This window comes from Monodon monoceros, unplaced genomic scaffold (genome assembly GCF_005190385.1).
Source record: "Monodon monoceros isolate NGI ecotype Baffin Bay Population unplaced genomic scaffold, NGI_Narwhal_1 Super_Scaffold_18, whole genome shotgun sequence".
Lineage (NCBI taxonomy): Eukaryota > Metazoa > Chordata > Mammalia > Artiodactyla > Monodontidae > Monodon > Monodon monoceros.
In genome coordinates this window covers 17,930,641-17,954,496 of record NW_021703774.1, presented here as the reverse complement: position 1 = coordinate 17,954,496, position 23,856 = coordinate 17,930,641, and the positions used below count along the sequence as shown (strand labels likewise).

The 23,856-nt window shown below is 37.0% G+C and overlaps 1 protein-coding gene across 1 annotated transcript in view; it reads left to right on the top strand.

Annotated features, from left to right (window-relative positions):
- The window catches only part of EPRS (glutamyl-prolyl-tRNA synthetase), a 68,363-nt gene extending 45,006 nt beyond the window's left edge, over positions 1 to 23,357 (top strand). Inside the window, exons 19-32 of the mRNA XM_029228428.1 lie at positions 2,080 to 2,313; positions 3,345 to 3,607; positions 5,506 to 5,557; positions 6,035 to 6,244; positions 6,630 to 6,702; positions 8,028 to 8,107; positions 8,360 to 8,461; positions 9,499 to 9,654; positions 10,121 to 10,318; positions 10,790 to 10,963; positions 15,443 to 15,603; positions 18,007 to 18,085; positions 22,833 to 22,897; positions 23,004 to 23,357. Of these exons, the coding sequence (XP_029084261.1) occupies positions 2,080 to 2,313; positions 3,345 to 3,607; positions 5,506 to 5,557; positions 6,035 to 6,244; positions 6,630 to 6,702; positions 8,028 to 8,107; positions 8,360 to 8,461; positions 9,499 to 9,654; positions 10,121 to 10,318; positions 10,790 to 10,963; positions 15,443 to 15,603; positions 18,007 to 18,085; positions 22,833 to 22,897; positions 23,004 to 23,154 (1,998 nt within the window). The 3' untranslated portion in view covers positions 23,155 to 23,357. The remainder of the gene's footprint in view (positions 1 to 2,079; positions 2,314 to 3,344; positions 3,608 to 5,505; positions 5,558 to 6,034; positions 6,245 to 6,629; positions 6,703 to 8,027; positions 8,108 to 8,359; positions 8,462 to 9,498; positions 9,655 to 10,120; positions 10,319 to 10,789; positions 10,964 to 15,442; positions 15,604 to 18,006; positions 18,086 to 22,832; positions 22,898 to 23,003) is intronic.
- The last annotated feature ends 499 nt before the right edge of the window (positions 23,358 to 23,856 follow it).

Sequence of the window (23,856 nt, the reverse complement as noted above, 5' to 3'; positions counted from 1 at the left end):
ATTAAAGACTTAAGATCTATTAACAAGTGCTTTTTAACATTCTGCTGTTGTGTAATCTTGTACTACTGAGTAGTACTATCCAATTTCTCTTTGTAAATGTCTTTTGATCCAGAAAACTAGAATATTAAAAGAAATTATTTTTTTCTCATTCTATGAGACGTATTCAAGTGAGAATCAAAGACCTCTTTTGAAAAAGCAGTGTTCATGGCATGTTAGTAGGATTAAAATGAACGTTGAAATTTAGATCATTGTCTCATACCTTCTATAATGCGATGCATACTATTGTGTTCAAGATGAAAGACTAGAATAAACCGTAGATTAAAATTCTCGCTCTGCCACTTACTGTATAACTTTGGGTAAGGTACTTAATCTTTCTAAGCTTTTCTTCTTTCTTCTATAAAATGGATCAGGGTTGTTTTGAGAATTGAATAAGATGGTCCACGTAAAGCACTTAGCATAGTATCTGGCACAGAGTAAATAGGCCATAAAATGATAGTAATTACGTTTTATATTGATAATCCTACTTCTTTCAAGAATCTTTAGGTACCTTCTAAATCATCAGATAAGACTGCATAGCAAGTAGTATGATTTCACTGTTTCGAAAAATAGCCTGAATAATTTAGTTAACTAATAATAATTTAGTTGGAGAGGATATAGACATATATAATTTTACTCCACTTTTAGGATATTTCATTCAGTAATGAAGTGGTTTGTCCATATTAATTTTCTCCTTATAATATTTCAAATTGTAATCTTGCCACACAAGGGTTTTTCCTTTGTGAAATGTGTGCCATCTGACTTCAAACTCTAGTCAATACCTGCTTATAGTATAAAATGGAACTTCTTTTAAATAGACCTCTTTTTGTAGAAATGGTTACAGGAAAGTCGCTTAACTCTTTTATGCCATTTTCTTTCTTTTAGCTGATGGAAGTTTCTTGATTCTTGTGTGTCTGATTAACTATGTTCTTTTTCTTAGGACTTTGTTGTGGAAACATTCAGTTCTAAAGACAGAATATAAACAAGAGACAGGTCAGGAGTACAAATCAGACAACCTACTCATTTCTCTTTGCAATTTCTCCTCTTACCTTTACTTCCTCTGTGATGCCTAGTGTGGTAGACGCTAACAGGCAGCAAAGCTGTATCATAAAGCATTAGACAAGGAAATGTCAGTTGCTGTTTTGTACATGCAAATTCTTTGAAGGTATACCGGTTCTGCCTGTGTTCCTTTGACCCCCATTTTAGTATTCTTTCTGCTTGTGTTGGGTTCCTCTTAGCTATTTGGAGCACTGTTAGACCGTAGCCATAAAACTTGGATAAGGTAATTGGGAGGCACTTTTTCTCTGTTTTGATTGATGCCTTGACTTTCCAGTGGTATAGTATATAGTATATAGTGTAGTTTGTGGTTAGATGGTATCACCATTCAGGTAAGGTGTCCAGCGTGGGTCCTTTGCCTGTCCTTCTCTGCTGAAGTCACAAGTGTCTCAGTTGGGCTGAGTATTTCGGTTTTTTTCATCATAATTCTGTTGAAGTATCAGAGGCTGATATATATAGGTGAATGTCTAATTAAAACCTCAACATACCTTCTCATTTCACTGTAAATTTTTAAGAGTGATGTAGCTATTCTTTAGTTGAGTCCATACTGTGGGTTTTTTTTCCAGTGCTGTATTTAGTGTCTGTTTAATAGGCTGAAGAGAATAAGGATTCATACAGGCAAATTCTGGTTTTGTAAATTCTGGCTCCACTCTTTACCGTCGCAGGGCTTGGAAACGGACAGTTTGCTGGGATGTTCTATAATTTGTCTGTTTACATATGTAAAGTGTAACGTCACAGTATTAGATGTGTATGTGCATTTATGTTTACTTTTATGATTTGTATATAGATTTATATTTATATTTTGAACTTTTCTTTAGCTTTCATCTGCTATTTTAGGCTGATGATTTAGCTCCTTTGTGCTTGGGTTTCTCCATGAAGCTTATTTACAGGGATATTTTGGTGGTAGTTAATGATTTTTAATAATCACTGAAATTTTCAGAAATTTTAGAAAGCGTTAAATACTTTTTTTTTTCTCTTTTATCTCAGGCTAAAGTAAATGAAGCTGTAGAATGCTTACTGTCCCTGAAAGCTCAGTATAAAGAAAAAACTGGGAAGGAGTACATTCCTGGTCAGCCCCCATCATCACAAAGTTCAGATTCAAGTCCATCCAGAAGCTCTGAGCCTCGTGGTCCAGAAACACCAGAAGCCAAATCACTTTTTGACAAAGTAGCAACTCAAGGAGAAGTAGTTCGAAAACTTAAAGCTGAAAAAGCTTCTAAGGTTAGTGTGGTATTAGGTTTGTGTGTTTTTGTTTCTTACACTACAGGCCGTTTTCTTTGCCTGGAACCCTTTGTGTCCCGTCAGATCTGGCTAACTTCTACTCACGATGTCGGTTCTCAGCTCTTTCATCTTGCCTTTTAGAGAAGCGTTCGTTGATCCTAACCCCCATCCTCCATCCCAGCTAGAGTGGCCTGGTCATTCTCATATGACACTGCCTTTCTCTGACATAACACTTAAATCGTTTAACAGCTAGTTTAATTGTTGTCTGTTTCTCTCTCGTCTGTAAGATCCTTGAGAATAGGGACCTAGACCATATCAGTGCCTGGCATATTGTAGGCCCTTGATGCGTACTCTTTGTTTGACTCATTCTCCTAAAGCTCTGTCAATCTCAAATGGCAAGTTTTATCTTGAGCTCCAGTATAGTGTGCGCTAGTTGTATTATCTTTATAGGAGATGGATTTGTTGGTACCGATTCAGATGAGTGGAAAACAGTAAGTCGTTATAGGTTTTGAAGTTTAACCAGTAATATAGAAACTTGATTACTGTCATTTTTTATAACTGTGAAATGTTCAACTTATATAATTTAATGACTCAACTTAAAGTAGAATGCATATTATATCCTAGTGCTTTCTAATAGGACTTTCTGAGATGATGGAAATGTTCTCTAACAGTTCTGTCCAGTACAGTAGTTACTAGCCGCAAGGGCTGTTGAGCCCTTGAAATGCGGCTCCGTGACTGAGGAACTGAATTTAAAGTTTTATTTAATTTAAATTTAATCGGCCACATGTGGCCAGTGGCTATTCTTTGAACAGTGCAGTTATAGTACAGTTTTTTAGTCAGTATTTTCCAGTTCTGTTTCTGCTTCTCATGCTCTTTTATTCATTTTCAGTAGTGTGTATTTAACATTCTCCACCCCTACCCCATACCCTCTGCCTTTGTGTTTTCAAATCTGCTTATAAAGTGTTGGACATTGGTGCTTAGACAGTGATTTGAATTAAATGCTCTCTTCTCTTTTTCCTCTTTTATTAAAGGATCAAGTAGATACAGCTGTACAAGAACTCCTTCAGCTGAAGGCACAGTACAAGTCTCTGACGGGAGTAGATTATAAGCCTGTCTCTGCCAATGGGGCTGAGGAAAAAGATAAGAAAAAGAAAGAAAAGGAAAATAAATCTGAAAAGCAGAATAAAACTCAGAAACAAAACGATGGCCAAAAGAAAGACTCTTCTAAAAACCAAGGAAGTGGGCTGTCATCAAGTGGACCAGGAGAAGGACAAGGGCCTAAGAAGCAGACCAGGTAATAAAACGTGGAAACTTCATTGGAAGTGAAGCAAAGTTTTGGATGAAGTGAACTTTTAATTATTTTTTTAAAGAAACAAATTTTGGGTAGTTTGACTGTGACATTAAATTGGAGAATGCTAAAGGTATAATGTCAGCAGACAGTTTTTGTTCATTTTCTGTTTATTTAAATAGGTAACACATTCGTTTGCTTGCTTCAAGAATCTTAGAATATAAAAAGTTCAGTGAAGTCTCACTCCTATGCTTCTTTCCCATCTTCCCAGGTCCTCCTACCACCATAATGAATTGGTAACCACTGTTACTAGTTTCTTCCCTGTCCACTGAGAGATTTTCATTTGCTTACACAAGTAAAAACAAATATATATGTGTTTGTGTATATATAGATATATATATATTTTTTTTCCTCTTCTTTCTCCCTTGTAACACAATTGTTAGCTTAGCTGTACACGTTGTTTTGCACTTTAGCAGATTTTTCAAATGAAAATCTTTTGTGGGGACTAAACAAGAACTTTGTTCTCAGTAGGCTTTTAAAATTGGTTAAATATAAAACAAAGCTGGTTTAAAGACAGCACTGTGGAATAGATGGTGTTTCAATATCTTCTAATCCATGTGAACAATATGATTCCCCCATTATCCACATCCCAAAATTAGAGTGAATTTTATGTGAGGTTCGCTCTAAGCTGAACCTAAGTTAGGCTGTTGTTAGCAGCTACTATTTAGAGATACTTTGGTGTTAGATTTGTTTAGCTGAATTTCAAATTCTGCCTCTCATCACTCACAGTATACACACAGTGTCTCCTCAAACAAGAGAATACAACAGTTATTTTCTTGCCCATTGACTGGGTGATCAGCATTATAGAATAGTAGAAGTGAGAATAGAACTTCTCATTTTGTACCTTCTGGCTGCTTGTGAAACGGCCAGATTTCATGTAGGCATTTTGTTGAGATGTATCAAAGTGAAACAACAGAATTCAAACATAAATACATTAAGATTTTAAGCCAATAAAGCCTTGTTTGTAAACTCTAAAAAGATGTACCTTTTATAAAACATAGCTAATGGGTAGATTTTTCTATGTGGATCATAAGACCACAGTTTCCTGAATAATGGTGTTTCATTAAAAAGATTATTGTCTAGAATAGTTTTTTTTTTAATTTCTTAGAGTTTATTGCACAATCACCATCATTAATGACTTCAAACTTTTTTTTAACATCTTTATTGGAGTATAATTGCTTTACAATGGTGTGTTAGTTTCTGCTTTATAACAAAGTGAATCAGTTATACATATACATATGTTCCCATATCTCTAGAATAGTTTTTTATTGCAGATCTAATTTATTTTGGAAGCATCTGTCTCTGCAACTTCTATTTACTGTGGTTAAAGGAAAAACTTATAGAAAAAAACTTACATGTAAGGATATATATATATACACACTTATGTATTGACACATGTATACATATAGCCATTGTCTTTACTACTTTTTACATATTACTTTCAATGAGACACTGATCTTACTAACTATATTTTTATCTGGATTGAAACTGGCAAAAGATTCTTTTTATTTTTTAGTGAGAACACTATGTGAATAGGCTCTATCTTTGGTACAAATACAGTTCCTTATAAAGAACTTTGTAAAAGGAATGTCTGCATTAAAATCATAGCTTTTGTTACGCTTATTAGTTTTCCTAGCTTTTGGTGGATAGCATCACACGATCTTTTAAGAGATGATTGAACTGTTTTCTAGGTTAAAAACATGGGAATGAATATAGAAGAGATATAAATATAGAAATAACTCAGACTGAAGGAGAACCAAGCTCTTTTGAGGTTTAGAGGTTTATTTCCATTCAGCCACAAAGCAATTGCTGGATGAAGAGATTTGTATTTTTTATATCTGCAGGTTGGGTCTTGAGGCAAAAAAAGAAGAAAATCTTGCAGATTGGTATTCTCAAGTGAGTATGGGTTCTGTTGATTTTTATGTTTTAAATTTCTCAAAGGCTACTTTATATTTAGATTCTGAAATCCAGACACAAAGTAATAATGCATATTGCCTTTAAAATACATAGCATAGTCATGTAACATGTCAGTTTTCAAAGCAATGTCACAGAAAGTATTGAATTGAGAAGTAGCCCTATGAGATAGTCATTATTTGATTTTTTATTTTGTTTTGTTTTTCTGGTGAGGTAAAGGGATTAGTCCTAAGTCACAAAATGGTGAAACAGCAGAAGCAAGGTTAGAATTCAAGTCGTCTTAAGAATTTAGAGCCCTGGTGTTTCTCAGTCTAGAATGATCCATTTTACACGCACATTAAGAGGATGCACCAACAGGGGAAGCCTCCAGACTTGAAGCTTGGCTATCATACTCTTGGCACTTATACTATAATTTTGGTTCAATTTAGGCTTCATAGACTATATTTTTCTTTTAAAAAGGTCATCACAAAGTCAGAAATGATTGAATACTATGATGTAAGTGGCTGCTATATCCTTCGTCCCTGGGCATATTCCATTTGGGAATCCATCAAGGACTTTTTTGATGCTGAGATCAAGAAACTTGGTGTTGAAAACTGCTATTTCCCCATGTTTGTGTCTCAAGGTGCATTAGAGAAAGAGAAGACTCACGTTGCTGACTTTGCCCCTGAGGTAAGTTAGCCTGCTTTATTTATTTTTGCAGTTTTCTGTCATGAACTCAGAAGTATATTTTCAGTTCATACTTGAATAGTAATTTAAAAGGCAAGTTACTGCAGCCAACTTAGAGAAATGTAAAACCATTTAAAAAAAATTAGATTTCTTTCATCAGGGCAAGTCATGATTCTTTTTGTTACATTCGCTAATTAACTGGCTTTTACTTTTCAGTAAACATTATAAAGACGGTAAGTATCTACCTTTTCTCACAGTGAACAGAAGCAGTTACTTTAACTTGCCTTAATTGATATAGCAAAACTTGAAATAGAGTTTTGACTATAACTGTGCTCTTCCTCTAAAGTGCTGTTTAAAAAATGTATGAAAAATGATTTCATCTTACTAGGTTGCTTGGGTGACAAGATCTGGCAAAACAGAGTTGGCAGAACCAATTGCTGTTCGTCCTACCAGTGAAACAGGTGAGGATGGGCCTTGGAACACAGGAGAAAAGCTCATTGAACATTAGAGACAGCTTCTAGAGTTGAGTCTCACCTTTTATTTTGTGATATTTATAATCCTTATTGATGATATCAAGTTTAATGAATGTTGATGAAGATAAATGCAGACTTAAGTGGCATAGAATTTTATTCTCTGTACAATATTCATTGTGGAGCTGTTTATCATTAGGATAAAGATTTTTTTTAAAGCACTTTTAAATCATTTTCAATTTCATGCTCTAATTTTTCAGAGCTTTCCAAGAAGTTATATTCTTAGAATAGTTTTTATTCTTGGAATTGATTATAAAATTGCAAACACTAATGTTTACTGCCTTATTTTCTTCAAATTAGTCATTTTAATATTACATTTGCATTTATATAGGGTTTTTATAGGTTACTAAGTGATTTCATTTACACCTTGTATTATTCTAACAGTAGTGTAGTTAGGAAAGTAGGGACAGCTATTGTTATTTCCATTTTGCAGGTTAAAAAAAAGATCTCTGAAGGGTTAAATGATTTTCCTAAAATTGCACATAATAAATGGGAGTACCGCTTGGAAATTTTGAGTCTTTGGGCTTGTCACTGTCTCCAAAGGGATTATCTATCTTTAGAGTTAAGGATTGTTTGCTTTTCATTTGATACTTTTAGCGATACTCTTGTATAATAGTATATAATGATATATTATTAAAATTATGACACCAGCTTTTTTTCACATACCAAATTGGCAAAGTTATATTTTGTTTTATTAATTATAGATAATCCTGAATGGCCTATGATAAGAAAGGCACCTTCATTTAAATTAGCAGTTGATGGCAAGAGGTTTCAGACCCTGGGTAGATGCATCAGATGGATTTAACCTAAATTCTGTTTCTGATGGGTAACTGTGCTGGATTTAGCAAGTGATTTAACTTCTCTAAGCTCAGCTTCCACGTTGTCAATATTGAGATTATGATATCCATTTCATGGGTTGAATGTGAGGATTGAACAGGATAATGAAAGGAAAGAACTTAACATAGAACACAGTATATACTATAAGATGTTCACTTAGTGTTTTTAGAAGTAAAACAGCCGAAAAGCTATAAAATTAAACGTAAATCTCATTGTGAAGAAAATAAAATATGGTCAGTTTTAGGTGGACTTATTCCCTTGACTAATTCGTTTGATGGAATACAATACCGTTCACTTACCTGCACAAGCACAGCATTTTAATTCCTATTAATTATGTTTCCTGTTTAACACTAACCAGCCTTCAAAGGGGAATAAAACCTTTAGTGACTAACTGCCTGTATTTTCCTGTGTCTTTTCAGTAATGTATCCTGCATACGCGAAGTGGGTGCAGTCCCACAGAGACCTGCCCATCAGGCTCAATCAGTGGTGCAATGTGGTGGTAGGTGCACACCCCTTCTTACATTCTTTCATTATTCTTCTTATTCATTTAAACACACACACACACACACACACACACACAAACACACACATTTTTTTTTCTTGTTTTTATATTCAAAGGATTGGGAGTATGGAAGCATTTTTGAAGTATTTTGGATTACAATTATGATTTCTGATTACTTACCGTATAAAGTTGTTACCAAAAATTGAAAAGCTCTCTCTAAAGATTAAATTGTGTTCTTGCCTCTTCCAGCGTTGGGAGTTCAAGCATCCTCAGCCTTTCCTACGTACTCGTGAATTCCTTTGGCAGGAGGGGCACAGTGCATTTGCTACATTTGAAGAGGCAGCAGAAGAGGTATAACAGTTGTCTTCCATATTAATTATGTTCTAATTCTTTGTCCAGGCTGTGCTTCCCCCCCCCCCGCAGCTGTAAGTAATGTAGTGCTATCTATTTACGTAGTAATCATTCAGTAAATAACTGTAAGTTGAAATTTGGCCTGATCTCAAAATGACATTAAAAGATAATTTCCTGGTATAAATTATTTTGTTCCTTAAAATTTATGTATCTGTTAAAAGAAGAAACAAGTTAATTCAAATGTACGTGGACTTAAGAAACTGCTTACTGAAATTTTATTAGAAAATGTGCCGTTTTAAATTTTCAGATGAAAATAGCTTTGGACTTCAATGTGTAGAAGAAATTATAATCCCATGGGTGAAATTAATTATTCTTCAGGAGATTTTTACCCTGGTTACTGTGTATCTTTCATAAGCATTTATTTTCTCTTATATTCTAAAGTTATTTGTATTTTAAAAACTTATTCCACTTATTTTGCGTACTGCTTTGTTGAATATTTTAATAAATTCACACTGGCTGCTTTGACCTTTCCATAAAAAAAGATTTTTATTGTTTGAAGTGCTTTTCCCACCACAATTAGTTTTTTTTTCTTTTCTTTTTTAATACATTTATTTATTTTATTTTTGTCTGAGTTGGGTCTCTGTTGTTGCTGCGTGGGCTTTCTCTAGTTGCGGCGAGTGGGGGCTACTCTTCATTGCAGTGCTCAGGCTTCTCATTGCAGTGGCTTCTCTTATTGCAGAGCATGGGCTCTAGGCATGTGGGCTTCAGTAGTTGCGACATGTGGGCTCAGTAGTTGTGGCTTGCGGGCTCTAGAGCGCAGGCTCAGTAGTTGTGGCGCACGGGCTTAGTTGCTCTCTCGCACGTGGGATCTTCCCGGACCAGGGCTCGAACCAGTGTCCCCTGCACTGGCAGGCGGAGTCTCAACCACTGCGCCACCAGGGAAGCCCCACAATCGGTTTTAAATAGTACAGTTTTTATAGATCTATCATCAATAAATATACCATAAATTTAAACACTTTTCATTTAAAACATTACAGGTTTTGCAGATACTTGACTTATATGCTAAGGTATATGAAGAACTCCTGGCAATTCCTGTTGTAAAGGGAAGAAAGACTGAAAAGGAGAAGTTTGCGGGAGGAGACTACACAACTACAGTAGAAGCATTTATATCTGCCAGTGGAAGGGCTATCCAGGTATCAGACTGCTGCGTAGGATTCCTGGGTGACTGTAAGCATAGCCCGTGGGCAGATCTGACCAGCTTCTTCTGTCATCAGAGAAGTAGACTCTTAAAAATCAGTATATCACATGTTTTCTAAGGCCATATTGTAATTTCAGGCCAATCTGTCCCATTCCCTGTAAATCTCCAAGGTCATTTAAATCAAGGCTTATATCCTGAATTACCAAAGCATGGATTTTTTAAAAACCTTTGTAATTAAAGTAACTCCTATAAGAGGGGCTGCTCATAGCTGTATGCTACTGTGTATTTTTTGACTAATCTTAGTCTCTTTGTTGTATCAGTTATGCTTTAAAAATTTAATATAAAAAATCAGGGCAGGTAAAGTAGGTCTAGTGCCATCTTAAGGTGTGTGATCTTATAGTAATTATTTTCAAAGGCATTAATAGGTTATCAAAATTAAAAGGTGTGTATCTCTATTTTAGGGAGCAACATCACATCATTTAGGGAAGAACTTTTCTAAAATGTTTGAAATCAGTTTTGAAGATCCAAAGACACCAGGAGAGAAGCAATTTGCCTATCAAAACTCCTGGGGCCTGACAACTCGAACTATTGGTGTTATGACCATGGTTCATGGGGACAACATGGGCTTAGTATTACCACCCCGTGTAGCCTGTGTTCAGGTAAGGAAAATATTTCTGTTTATCATTTCTTTTATAAAATACAAGCCATATTTAGCGAAGAAAATTTTAAAGTGTGATTTTTTTTCTGAGTGTCATTCAGGTAGATTTAGCTGATACAGAAACAGCGTAGAATGCAGTCTAGACCTTGGTATTGTGTAACTATGTATATTATTTGTGTTACTGTTTTTTAATTTTTTTACCTACTTTATAAAAGTTTTAGAAATTATTTTTTGAATAATGGTTCATAATAGGTTAAATGAAAAACAGATGTATTGAGCATGGACAAACAATATGCAGCTGTTAAATAGTTGCTAGGTATTCTGTGTAGATTAGAAACCATCCAAGTTGATTTGTGTGAAGGCTTATAGTCACTAGGAGGTTTTGACTCCTGGATACTATGTGGTGATGTGACTTCATTACTTCCATATACTGCTCCTTTGTATAAATTTGTGATACTGTGCTGGATTCTAGGTGGTGGTTATTCCTTGTGGCATTACAAATGCACTTTCTGAAGAAGACAGAGATGCTCTGATTGCAAAATGCAATGATTATCGAAGGCGGTTACTCAGTGTTAATATTCGAGTTAGAGCTGATTTGCGAGATAACTATTCACCAGGTTGGAAGTTCAATCACTGGGAGCTCAAGGTAAATTCTTCAGTTGCATATTTTACTCCCACGCTCCCAATTTGGATTTTTGGTACACTAGAATTAAAGTGATCGTGAAGACCTTGTTTATGGTTAATAAACCTCATATGGTTGTTACTAAAATGTTTATATCAAGAATTCATAAAATAAATACGTTATTTAAATAGTAAGACTATCAGAATAGTGGTGCATGGGCATCAACTAGCTGTCATTGTTACAACTAGTCAGAGATTAATTTCATACTTGGTTTTTCACGCCACATTGTTTCACAGCGGTTTGTTGATTTTTATTTTGTATATTCAAGGCTAGTCTAAATTCTGGTTTAATGTTTTTGATATAAATTTTATTTGTTGCACATTGTCATTAATAGATGATCTGTATTCTTTATTCCATTTTTCAAACTTCTGGGATTTAACTTTTTTTCTTATGATGAGACGGGGATCTTGTTAGAACTAGCAATTAGGAGTCAAGAATTTATAAACTCGTATTACAGGCAGTGGATAAGAAGGTGTAGTGACATTGCAGCTTCAATCTTTCAAATATGGAAACTCAGTAATCTGGGATTATTCAGTGTACATATCGGGTTCCCAAAGTTGCTAATCTTTATCCCCATATTTGTTTTAAATGGCCCCTAAGATAAATCTCTGTGCTGAAGAATAGTAGTTATATTGATATTGCTTTCCTTTTTGTAATACATTTTTTCCTTTAACAAAGGAAAAAAATATATTACTCTCTTACCTTTAATGAAGACTTTAAAGGTGAATATTTTCTCTGTAATGTCCCTTTAATTGCAGTCTTTTTTACTTACTTTGAAATAGTGGTTGTGTGATTGCAGTAATACCTTGTCTAAACCCATTTGTACTTGCCTGAGGTACCAAAAAGAAACCTGTTCCTTGCTACTAGCTGGACTGAAAGGGAAGAACAAAAGTCATCCACACTTACTTCTGTGTCTCTCCTCTTTCCCTTCCTCTTTGATCTCACTCCTCCTCCTCGGACTGACGTGACTTTGTCTCTGTCCCTCTTCTTTGCAGTACCCTGGTGAACCTGTACTATGTGGGGGAGGCACCTTAGTGTGACCTGGCTCCGCTGCAGCTTCCTTGTCTACAGTAGTTAGGAAAGAAAACAAAGCCCCTAAGTTCTAAACTTGATGCTGAAAATTAAAGAACACTGAGAAAGAGAGTTTGTTAGCTAGTGAAAAGCACTGCTACTGCATTAAAGGCCAGGAATTTCCAAGGAAAGAAAACAGTTTGGGATATCTAGATTCATATTTATTCGATAGTGATTCACTTTGTAAAGTGTGTGCACGTGTGTGTGTGTGTGTGTGTGTGTGTGTGTGTGTGTGTGTGTGATGTATGTATTGTGAAGCTCACCCAGATTAATAAATGAGATGTATGGTTTGGTTGCCAGACTAGGACCCAGCGACTGACTCCCATAACTCTAAGTTAGAAAATAGGGGAAAATGGGAAATAGAAAGGGGAAAATAATATGAGTGAATTAACCACTTTTTTTTTTTTTTACTGTATTGGATGATTAAGATAATTTTGTATTGCTGTTGAAAAACAAACAAAAACCAGGAGTCCCTTATAAGTAAATTCATAACTAGTTACTTAGAAAAACTACCAATAAAATACATGCCTCTTGTATGACTTGGCCTCAGATGATCTTTCCACTTTTGTTTTCCGTTATCCCCTTTCATAGATCTTTTCCCTCTTCTCAGTCTATTTTTCTTCCTCTGTGTCTTTGCTTGTGCTGCTTCTTCCACTTGGGTTGTAAAATTTGTTATCATGAAACAAACACAAATTTACAATAAAGGAAGTACAGTACAAAAATTTTTTTCCTGCCTGAACCATTTGAAAACAAGATGCTACCTTGATGCCCCATCACTCTACAAACATGTTCTCCTTTATAATCACAATAAAGCCTATAAAATCAGGATGTTAACATTGAGACTTACTGCCATCTAATTCTGGGACCCATTCAGGTTTTGTGAGTTGTCCAGCTAGTGTCCTTCATAGCAGAAGGATCTAGTTCAGAATTATGTGTTGCATATAGTTATCATGTCCCTTTAGTCTCTTTTAGTCTGGAATAGTTCCTCAGTTTTTCTTTAGTTATCATGGTCTTGACATTCCTCACTAGCTTTTTACTTAATTAAAATTTTTTATGGACCCATGGTTTCTGAGATTATTCAGTGGGTTATAATCTGTTACTATTATTATTTATTTTGATGCTCAAATTTGTCTTCGATGGGACCAGTAGGATCCCTTAAAGCTAACTTTTGTGTTCTTTAGCACGTCCTTGCTTTTTGGCAGAAGATCTTGTAGGGTTTATCTTGTTCTCGATCTCTCCCCCAACTCTGCAATTAGCCATATATCTAAGAAGCCCTGGTTCTTTTAAGGAAAGAATGGTATTTAGTGTGGGTATGCCCATCACTTTTGAGCTCTCACTGCTTCCAAGCCTTCTCAGTAGATGGAGCTATGGAATGCGTGTGCGTGTGTACATACACACACACACACACACACACAGGTACGTACATACTCACATGTATTTACATCTATTTTTCTGTATCCATCTATGTAATTTGATAACCGTGAGTTCACACTGATACCTTCAATTCCAGTCAAAACCCACATGACCCAATCTAGTTTTCTCCCATTCCGAATTTTAACTCTCTTCTCTGACAGTGAAAAACCTAGCTCCAGTTGTCCTTAGTATGTTTATTTGATTGGTCCCCCTGTGTTCATCCACTTTCTCATTGCTCTTGCCACCCACTCCCCTGCATGAATGCCCTCCTTATCCCTCATGGGCTCTGACACCCCGTGCCAGGCTCTTCTCCTGTGAAGATGCCTTTTCACCCAGCTGCAGCTTTGAAACCTTGCTCTGAGCTGTCCCAGCTCTCCCCTTTTCCAGTACAGGATGTAGTTCTATTGCATTTTATTATCATGTCTTTTTAGTTTCCTTTAATCAGAAGTAGTTCCTCAGCCTTTCTTTGTCATTCATGGCATTGACATTTTTGTAAATATAGGTCAGTTATTTTATAGAGTGTTCTTCAATTCTGATGAATTTACTCATTAATTTTTGCCTTCTCCAGTAACTTTTCTTTTCTCTTCCAACTGAGGATAGTTTCTCACTTCTGATTTTCTGTACTGATTTTTATTATTTGTACGCATGCCTTATTTACCGTGCAAAACATGAAGCTTCTTGAGGACAGGATCTCTTTCTTATTCATCTTTTAAATCTCATTGCACTTAGCACTGTTTCTTACACACGCGTGCATTGCATGAATAAAGAAAACCATAAAATAATAGTATACAGTATTTTGTTCCCGATAGTTTATAAAGTCAGTCTTCTCTAGGGGTGATTTTTTCTAGAGTAGCATTTAAATTTTTTCCTTTGACATTGATTTGGGGGATCACCTATCAGCTAAACCGTATATAGAGTTTTCTAATTTAAATTCAGAAACCCCAAATTAGTTTTAGAGGGTGGCACAGTGGTTGAGAGTCCGCCCATCGATGCAGGGGATACGGGTTCGTGCCCCGGTCCGGGAAGATCCCACATGCCGCGGAATGGCTAGGCCCGTGAGCCATGGCCGCTGAGCCTGCGCATCCGGAGCCTGTGCTCCGCAACAGGAGAGGCCACAACAGTGAGAGGCCCGCGTACCGCAAAAAAAAAAAAAAAATTGTTAAAAACCTACTGTTTGTCAGGTAAGGTTCCATCCAGGCCCTAAAAGTGAGGCCTCGCTAAGCCTTGATCCACTGACAGAACAGACTCCTTATGTGCATTAACAAGGATTGAACATTTCCAAGGCTTAAACTTGCGTACGGTCCTTAAGCTCCTCTGTAAAAACCATAGACTACTGGGGAATGGTTCTCAAAGTGCAGTCCCAGGACCAGCAGTCTCAGCATCACCTGAGGACTTGTTAGAAATATAAATTCTCAGGCCCCTTCGCTGGACCTACTGTGATCAGAAACTCGGGCGGTGGAGCCCAGCAGTCTGTGCTTGGACAAGCCCTTCAGTGATTCTGATACTCAGGTTAGAGCAGCCAGAGCTAGGGCTTCCCAACCAAAGCACACCACATGCCATGAATGAGTCAAGGATGTACCAAGGTGGCTTGGGGGGTGGCTTCAGCCTCAAGAAGCCTTCTGTATTTACCCCCATGTGCCATACAAGTGTAATTTTCTATGTGTGCGTTATGGGAGAGAAGTTAGGAACACTGAGCTAGACAGCTGCAACCACCCTTATGGTTCCCCGTTAAACTCTTAGCTCAGAACCACTCGGGCAGTACCTTCTTTCCTTAGGTTTATGCCTTCTCATTGGAAGAAGTTTCTGTAATATCTCAGGAGTGTTACCTACTTTTTAAAGTTGTTTGTTTCTGTCTTTGTTTTTTGGATTTTTATGACTTATAGTAGGTAAAGCCATGGAATAAGTCTATATATTCAATTGGAGACATGCATGTATTATGTTTAACTGCCTTTCTCCTAGGGAGTTCCGATTAGGCTTGAAGTCGGGCCACGTGATATGAAGAGCTGTCAGTTTGTTGCTGTCAGACGAGACACTGGAGAAAAGCTGACAGTTGCTGAAAATGAGGCTGAGACGAAACTTCACGCTATTTTGGAAGACATCCATGTTAACCTCTTCACCCGGTCAGTTCCTTAGAGTTGCTTGTGTCTCTCATCTTCACATTGTGCTCAGCCTTTGAGACGTATACCCAGGAATCCTTGATTGCCCCATGGAAAGTACTCTTTCCCTCTGAACTCTCATGGTTCTTAATTGGCCTTTCTCTTTGTGTTTTTTAACTTGTATTATGAATGTTTTTCTGTATGCTTTCTGCTCCCTACTAAGTTTGCAGTGATGGACTGTCTGCCCCATGGAGTAATTTGGGTTAATTTTAGATCCAGGCTTTCATGATATATAAAATTTGAGGGACAAAGGCATTCATTCTCACCTGTTGGATACACATTAGCAGCACCTGGGAAGCTTTTCAAAATACTTGTGCCTGGGACTCTCCCCAGGGGATGTTAATTTAACTGGTCTAGAGTGGGCCTGGCACCTAGAGTATTAAACGCTTCCTAGGTGATTATGATGTGTCACCAAGGCTAAGAACCTCCTGATTGGGATTGGGGGTGAGAGGTGAGGGGAGGCCTCGGGGCTGCCCTGACCTCTGGAGAGGGGACTTTTAGAATCACAGATCTCAAGGCAGAGGCACTACAAGATTGGTGGCATATGTGTGGCACCCTGTTTTCCTTCCTACCCACCTGAAGCAGAGAGGAAGGCCCATGGCCACTGGGGATAGAGGCTCAGTTTCTAGGGGAGAGTAGTGCCTGTATCTTACTCGTTTATCTTCTGATACCTTGTGCCTGATTCATATTCATGTTCAATAAATCTTGCATTTAAGGAGTGAACCAGTTTTAGCCTTGGCTTTGGTGCTTATTTATGTGATTTTAGGCAAGTGATTTTGCTTCTCTTGGCTTGCTTGTCCGAAAATGCGAATGATAATATATCTTTTGAAGGGTTACTTCACGGATTTATTTGGCCTACAAATTCATAATTCACGTGAAGTTCATCTGAACACAGAACAGGTGATACTGTCAGAGACGAAAGATTAGAAAGCTGCCTGTCCTTGTTGCTGCCATTCGAACAGTGCTCTCAGTAAAGAGGTTCTTTTCCAGAGATTCTCCTCAGGCTCACCTGGGAGCTTTGGGAATAGAAACTTACCTGAGCCTCGTACCTGGAGATTCTGATTCATTAGTTTTAAGATACCTTCGGGTCGGGCCTCCCTGGTGGCGCAGTGGTTAAGAATCCATCTGCCAATGCAGGGGGCACAGGTTCGAGCCCTGGTTCAGGAAGATCCTACATGCCGTGGAGAAACTAAGCCCGTGCGCCACAACTACTGAGCCTGCGCTCTAGAGCCCGCGAGCCACAACTACTGAAGCCCATGCACCTAGAGCCTGTGCTCCACAACAAGAGAAGCCACTGCAATGAGAAGTCCGTGTACCAGAATGAAGAGTAGCCCCAGCTTGCCGCAACTAGGGAAAGCCCGCGCGCAACAGTGAAGACCCAATGCAGCCAAAAATAAATAAATAAATAAATAAATTTATTTTTAAAAAAAGATACCTTCGGGTTATCTGTAATGTTAAAATGCTCTCTCTGTGATACACATGTACACCCTTGGTTGGAAAACCACTGCTTTAGTGACTAAAAAGCAGGGTTTTTTGTTGACATTTTTATTCAGTAAATTTATTAATGTAAGTTGCTAAAAGGTGCATTTTCTTCTCTACTTGAGGCTTCAGCCTGGGAAGTGGCGAGTTCCTTCCTCTGCATCTCACTGGCTATAACTTAGTCACTTGGGCCCACCTCACTGCAAAAAAGTTGGAAGAAAAGGAAACAGATTTGGTGGACAGCTAGCAAGTTGCTGCCAGGGTCCATACAAGTCTAGCCCTGAGGTTCAGAAAAGAAAAATATGCCTTCTCTTCCTTGGTCACCACCTCATGTAATGTGTGACTTTGAGTGTGGAAGAAAATAATATTCCCATTTCTGAAACCTGAGGTTCTTACAAAAGACTTACATAGTATGTGAAAATAGCTCGAATAATGTATATTTATGTGTTTTTCCTTTCTTAAACATTTTCATGCGTTTGTATTTGATTCTAACAACAATTTGATATGGTAGTTAGGTTTGAATATTTTTCCAGTTTTGTAGAAGGGAAAACTAAGACCAGAGAGGTTTAAATAATAACCCAGACTCTTGTAGGTAATAAGTGGTAATGCCAGGAATTAGAATGTTGATCAGTAGAGATTTAATGGCGATTACAAAAGTAATTGTTACCTGTGCATGCTTGGCAAATTCTCCATTTATTTAGTGTTCATGATTATGCAGTGATGAGCTAACTGAGATTTACTGAATGTCACTGCTAGAGACAGAGTTGACGTTCATATTGAATTCTTCTCTCTTCCAGGTTGTTATTCTTTCATTAAATTATGCTATTAAAAAAAAACTTTGTTATATTAGTAAGAAAAAATATTTATTCTTTTCTAATTGTTTGATAGGGCTTCTGAAGACCTTAAGACTCATATGGTTGTGGCTAATACAATGGAGGACTTTCAGAAGGAACTTGATTCTGGGAAGGTAAGAGACTTCTGCAAAGTTTTGAATATAAACATATTTCAGTAAATGGTGTTTTAAGACTCACTGAATTTATGCATGATGTTAATCCCTTTTTCAAAGCCTGTCACACAAAAGGATTATATATTACTCAGCATTACATACTTTTGTTTTCCACTGTCTTTCCTGCAGCATTACAACATATCATTTTCGGATAACACTGTAAACTGATTATGTAAAAGTTTTTTTCTCATGCTCATTATGCTGGCTGGACAAAATTCATTCTGTATGACCCCTAATATTTTTATTATTGAAAAATTTTGTTTTCTCAGTTTGATATAAGTTCCTAAAGTAAGCATTGTTCTAGTTTTAGAAATGTAATGTGCAGATTCCTAAAATAAGGAAGGCCCGTTTTATTCTCTGAGCATATATACTTACCCAGATCTTAACTGATTGAACTTTCTGAATAATAAGTGAAACATATTACTTATTTCTAAGTCTGTTTTTGAGAATGATTGTGTACTTCTGGATTCCTTAAAACCACACAGGTTTCCCTAATGGCTCTTCAAGATTTTATCAGCTTTATGTGTTGTGTATATGCAGATGTTGCCAGCCGAAACTTAATTTTCATAAAGAAGAGGTCTTGATTTGCAAAGTTATTAATTCCTGGAATGAATCACTCATGAACTTTGGTGCACGTGTTTGATTATACAGCCAGTCCTGTGTCCCCAGGTTATAAATGAGAAAACCATGGACCACTGTCTAAATAAATTACCCCAAGCCGTACAGAAGCAGACCTGGTATTAGGATTTAGATTTCTCTTCTGATTCAGCTTAACACATTATCGACTGGGGGATTTTTGCAGAAACTAATGCCTGTGGCTGTAATATGTGTCTGGTCAAAAATGTGTTAATGTACTTTCCTCTGTATCTTTTTTTTTTTTTTTAATTCATGCTGAGGGTGTAAGACAAAACTTTGCTTGGCTATATTCATTCCCTCCTAATATGTCTCTTATTGCATGAGCTGAGAAAATGTTAATCTCTCTGGCTCTCAGTTTACTAATCTGTGAAATGAGTACAAAATCCCCTTCAGATCATAACTCTTCAGTATTTAGCCTTCTGTTATTCTTGGTTTGTAATCTTCCACCTTTCTGGTGTCTGAAATTTGCCATGTGACTTCAGACTATATACTTCTAATCTCTATTTCTTCTAGCCCTCTGCCTGGAGAATGGATAGCCATCTGATTCCGTGTATATTTTTTCTTTCACTCTAATTTATTTTTTAATAACTTTTTGTTCCATTAATTATTGACTTTTAAAATTTCCTTTATTATAGAAACACGGTAGTCACTTTTGCAGTACAGTCTTAAAGACATTGCATAAGAGTTAATAAATCGATAGAGTATCAGTTAATCCATTGCTGTCAAAGAAATGAATCTCAGCAAATATTAGTGGAATCATATCTTTTATTCTAATATTAGATAAGCTACAGGAGAGATTTCAACATCTCTCCTGAACCAGAATATAGTATTTTAGTTGTGTGTCCAAAGATCGTGTAGAGACCAAGCAGATTTTGTTTCTTGTATTCAGTAGTCAGTTTCATCCCTCATCTCACCTCACGGTTGGTCAGCTTAGGTATGTTGACTGACCATCAAGCAAGCTTTGAGGCTGTTGTTTATAAAGGTGGATTTACTGAGAGGGGAGAAGGAGGAAGGGATCTTCAGAACTTGAATGTAGGTGAGAGTTTGATTTTCTACTCTTCCCTGTTGGTATAAATGAAAAAAAACATTTTTTTTATGTCTGATTTATAGGACTTGATTTTAGCAAATTTTTCCAAGGGGATATGATCTTAACTGAATGAAAAATAAATGTCATTTATATGTAACATACTTATTACTGTTGACATTCATTATTAATCTATTGATCAATGATTTTTGAATATTTCTTGTCATTACCATTTTCTGTTGCAGAGTTCAAGATATTATATATTATAAAAGATTGTGTCTTTTTAAAACATAGATGTAGAAATAATAAAAGATAAAAAGGTAAAAACCTTTCCATGGCTGAATAAATAGCCTAAAAATGCATGTTCTCCTTTCATATTAGTGAATTATGTGCGTAGTAAAAAGAAATTTCAGGTCATATCATCTAAACTTCACTTTGAAGCTAATAACAGTTTTTGTTGAATTTGTTCACATGCTGCACCATTTTAATTTTAAAAATTATTACTTTAGAAATACTTTCTCAAGGCTTAGTGATTTTTTTTTTGCTTGGAGAAAAGAAAATAAGACTACTTACTGTAAACTTTGTGGAAGTTATAAAAAATAGCTTTAAGTGTTGTGAGTTAACAAAAGTAAAATTTCTGAGAAGCCAAATTTATTATTCAAAAACATTCTTTGTAATTGTCTTAATATTTTTATCATTACATAATTAGAGACTGATTAAAGTTTTCCCCCTATTCTGTCTTTTGGAATGAATTGTAATTCTTTTATGAATGTACAGTTTTTTCATGCTTTTTGTTTGCATAAGTGCTAATGATTTACCAAGTTTCAATACAGGTAAATAACTTTGTGTTATTTCAGCTCTTATGTCTCTAGGTTTGTTTTTGCTTCAGTTTTCATTGAACAATTTCTATATTTAAATTTTGTATTATTTATATATCCAGTAATTATTAATTTTATATTATTTGTATATTTAATTAAAGTATATATTTAAAATAATTATATAATTGTTAATATATAATTTAAGTATATATTTTAAAACCTATACTAAAATTTTTCAAAATACTTGTTATTACCATCCTTTCCTCCTTCCCTTCACCCGTTCGTCCCACCCACCATACCTAGAAATTGACCACCTCTTTATTGTCTTAATGCACATCATCAAAATAACAGTTTATCAACTTAGGGAATTTGGCTAACATATTTTGCTTAGTCAACCCAAGAGATGTAGAAAACTAACCCTTCCTTGCCCTGCAATAACGTTCTCCTGTTGAACTACTCTTTTTTTTGTAATGTCCTCATCTCTATTTACTTTTACTTTACTTCTTAGAGAAGCCTTTTGAAAAATGTTTAACTAAATCCCAAGTGCAAGGAAGGGTTTCCAGAAGGGACTCGATTTGAGCATGGAAGGTGTGGCTGGGACTAGTTGATGGGAAGTTGGCAAAGAAGCTGGATGACCTTCTAGTTGCTTTTAAACTAGCATTTCTAACGTTTGGGAATTATCCATGTCTTTGATCTCTCTGCTACTAACAGGAATTTTTTATAGGACTAATGCATAATTATTATTGCAGACAAGCCTCATTTTGAAGTAGACATGAGATGAAAAATTTAAGATTCACAGCTGTGAGGAATCTTAATTCTTGTTTAGTCCAGTATCCACATTTTACAAAAGAAAGCTCAGGGCTAGAGATTTTCATATAGGCAGTGAATTTCAAAATTAGGATAAAATCCCAGGTCTCTTGATTCTGCCTATTCTTTTTTTTTTTTAACATTTATTTATTTATTTGGTTGTGCTGGGTCTTCATTGTGGCAGCTGGGCTCGTTAGTTGCAGTTCTCCAGAGCCTCAGTTGCGGCACAGAGGTTCCTTAGTTGTGGCATGTGAACTCTTAGTTGAGGCATGCACGTGGGATCTAGTTCCCTGACCAGGGATCGAACCTGGCCGGGCCCCCTGCATTGGGAGCGCAGAGTCTTAACCGTTGCGCCACCAGGGAAGTCCCACTGCCTATTATTCTAAATGGTCTATGAAAGAAAATTTGAGAGGTTTTTGTTTCTGATACAAAATGATTTTTGACTTTTTTTTTTTTTTTTGACTTTTTTTTTTTTTGCGGTACGCGGGCCTCTCACTGTTGTGGCCTCTCCCGTCGCGGAGCACAGGCTCCGGACACGCAGGCTCAGCGGCCATGGCTCACGGGCCCAGCTGCTCTGCGGCATGTGGGATCTGCCTGGACCGGGGCACGAACCCGTGTCCCCTGCATTGGCAGGTGGACTCTCAACCACTGTGCCACCAGGGAAGCCCTTTTTTTGACTTTTAAAATACCCTTGGACTTGAAAAATGATTCACTTACCTGTAACATGTTAAAAACAGCACGGTTTTTTTTAATAAGAATGTATAAAGTGAGGTTTACTTGATTGTTAATTGTTATTTTGTTATTTTTTACGATACGCGGGCCTCTCATTGTTGTGGCCTCTCCCATTGCGGAGCACAGGCTCCGGATGCGCAGGCTCAGCGGCCATGGCTCACGGGCCCAGCCGCTCCGCGGCATGTGGGGTCCTCCCGGACCGGGGCACAAACCCGTGTCCCCTGCATCGGCAGGCAGACTCTCAACCACTGCGCCACCAGGGAAGCCCCTGTTAATTGTTATTTTAACAACAACTTAAAAATCAGTTTACTATTTGTCCTTTCCCCTCTATCCTCCTCGTAACCACGTGGCCAGGTAGAGCAGGCAGCAGTGCAAATTTGAAATGAAAAAGATTCAGAATTCACCCTTTGTTCCTTCTCTTCAGCACTATGTTGCAGCCAGTTTATTTGGACATTTAAGTATATTGCAACGATTCTTTGTTACATCCGGATGTTATATGATGTGTGGGTTTGGGATAGTGAAAGACATTCTTTGTTATCTCGAGTACCTCTGAGCGGAGTTGCTAGCAGGTTTGCAAAAGTACCATGGCCTGAAAAAGACTGGGAGACCTATCCTTTTTGCTTATAGGTTTAATAGAGAACTCAAATGTTCCTTTTACAGAATGTAAATACTGAACGTTTTTCCTTATTAGATTGCTCAGATTCCATTCTGTGGGGAAATTGACTGTGAAGATTGGATCAAAAAGACCACTGCCAGGTAAGATAATTACATGTAACAGATAAAACCCATGAGGTATTGCAGTGAAAAAGAATAGAAATGTATGGCATAAAAGAATGGAATTCTTATTTGTTTTTAATTTCAGGGATCAAGATCTTGAACCTGGTGCCCCGTCGATGGGAGCTAAAAGCCTTTGCATCCCCTTCAGACCACTCTGTGAGCTGCAGCCTGGAGCCCAGTGCGTCTGCGGCAAGAACCCTGCCAAGTGCTACACCTTGTTTGGTCGTAGTTACTAAGGGATAAGACAGAACCCCATCTCCAACCCTCCTCACTTTTTAAAAAATTGATACTATTATCTCCCCAGATATAGACAGTTTTATGATTTTTTTTTAAATAAAGGATCTAAAAGGAGGTCACATGAGAAAAATATCTATTCTTATGCCTAAGTAGTGGAAAAGAAACTTTTCTGTAAACAACCCCAGTAATAAATATCATGAACCAATACTGTTCCATGTATTCATTTGTTTCCGAAATACCTGAATTCTATGCTACAGGGAAATTCCTATGAAGAGGTGAAGATAGCTGCTCTGATCTCAGTATCCCTCATGTTTCAGACCTTGAACCACCAGTTTCCTGTTTCTTCTCTGTTGGAGTACTTCTTTTCCGTAACTCGTACTGAATTTAAAGTTGCCCTAAATCTTTCGGATTAAAAAGCAAAACACAACCACGAATGTAACAAAAGCGATTTCTATTGAGCTCCTCTCTCCCTCTTGTGTCTCGTAGTTACTCTGGGGTCCTCAGAAACCCAGTCACGCTTTCTGAGAGAGTGGTCAGCCCTCCTCACCTCTCTGCTTCCTGTTTTGCGTCCTTCCTCACGCTGCTTCTGCCTCCACCGCACCACTGTTCTCACGGAGCTCATGCTGCCACTGCTGCCCAAAGCTAACTTCTTAGTTCCTTGTCTTGCCATAGCTCTGTGCTGCAGTTCTGCTGCTATAACA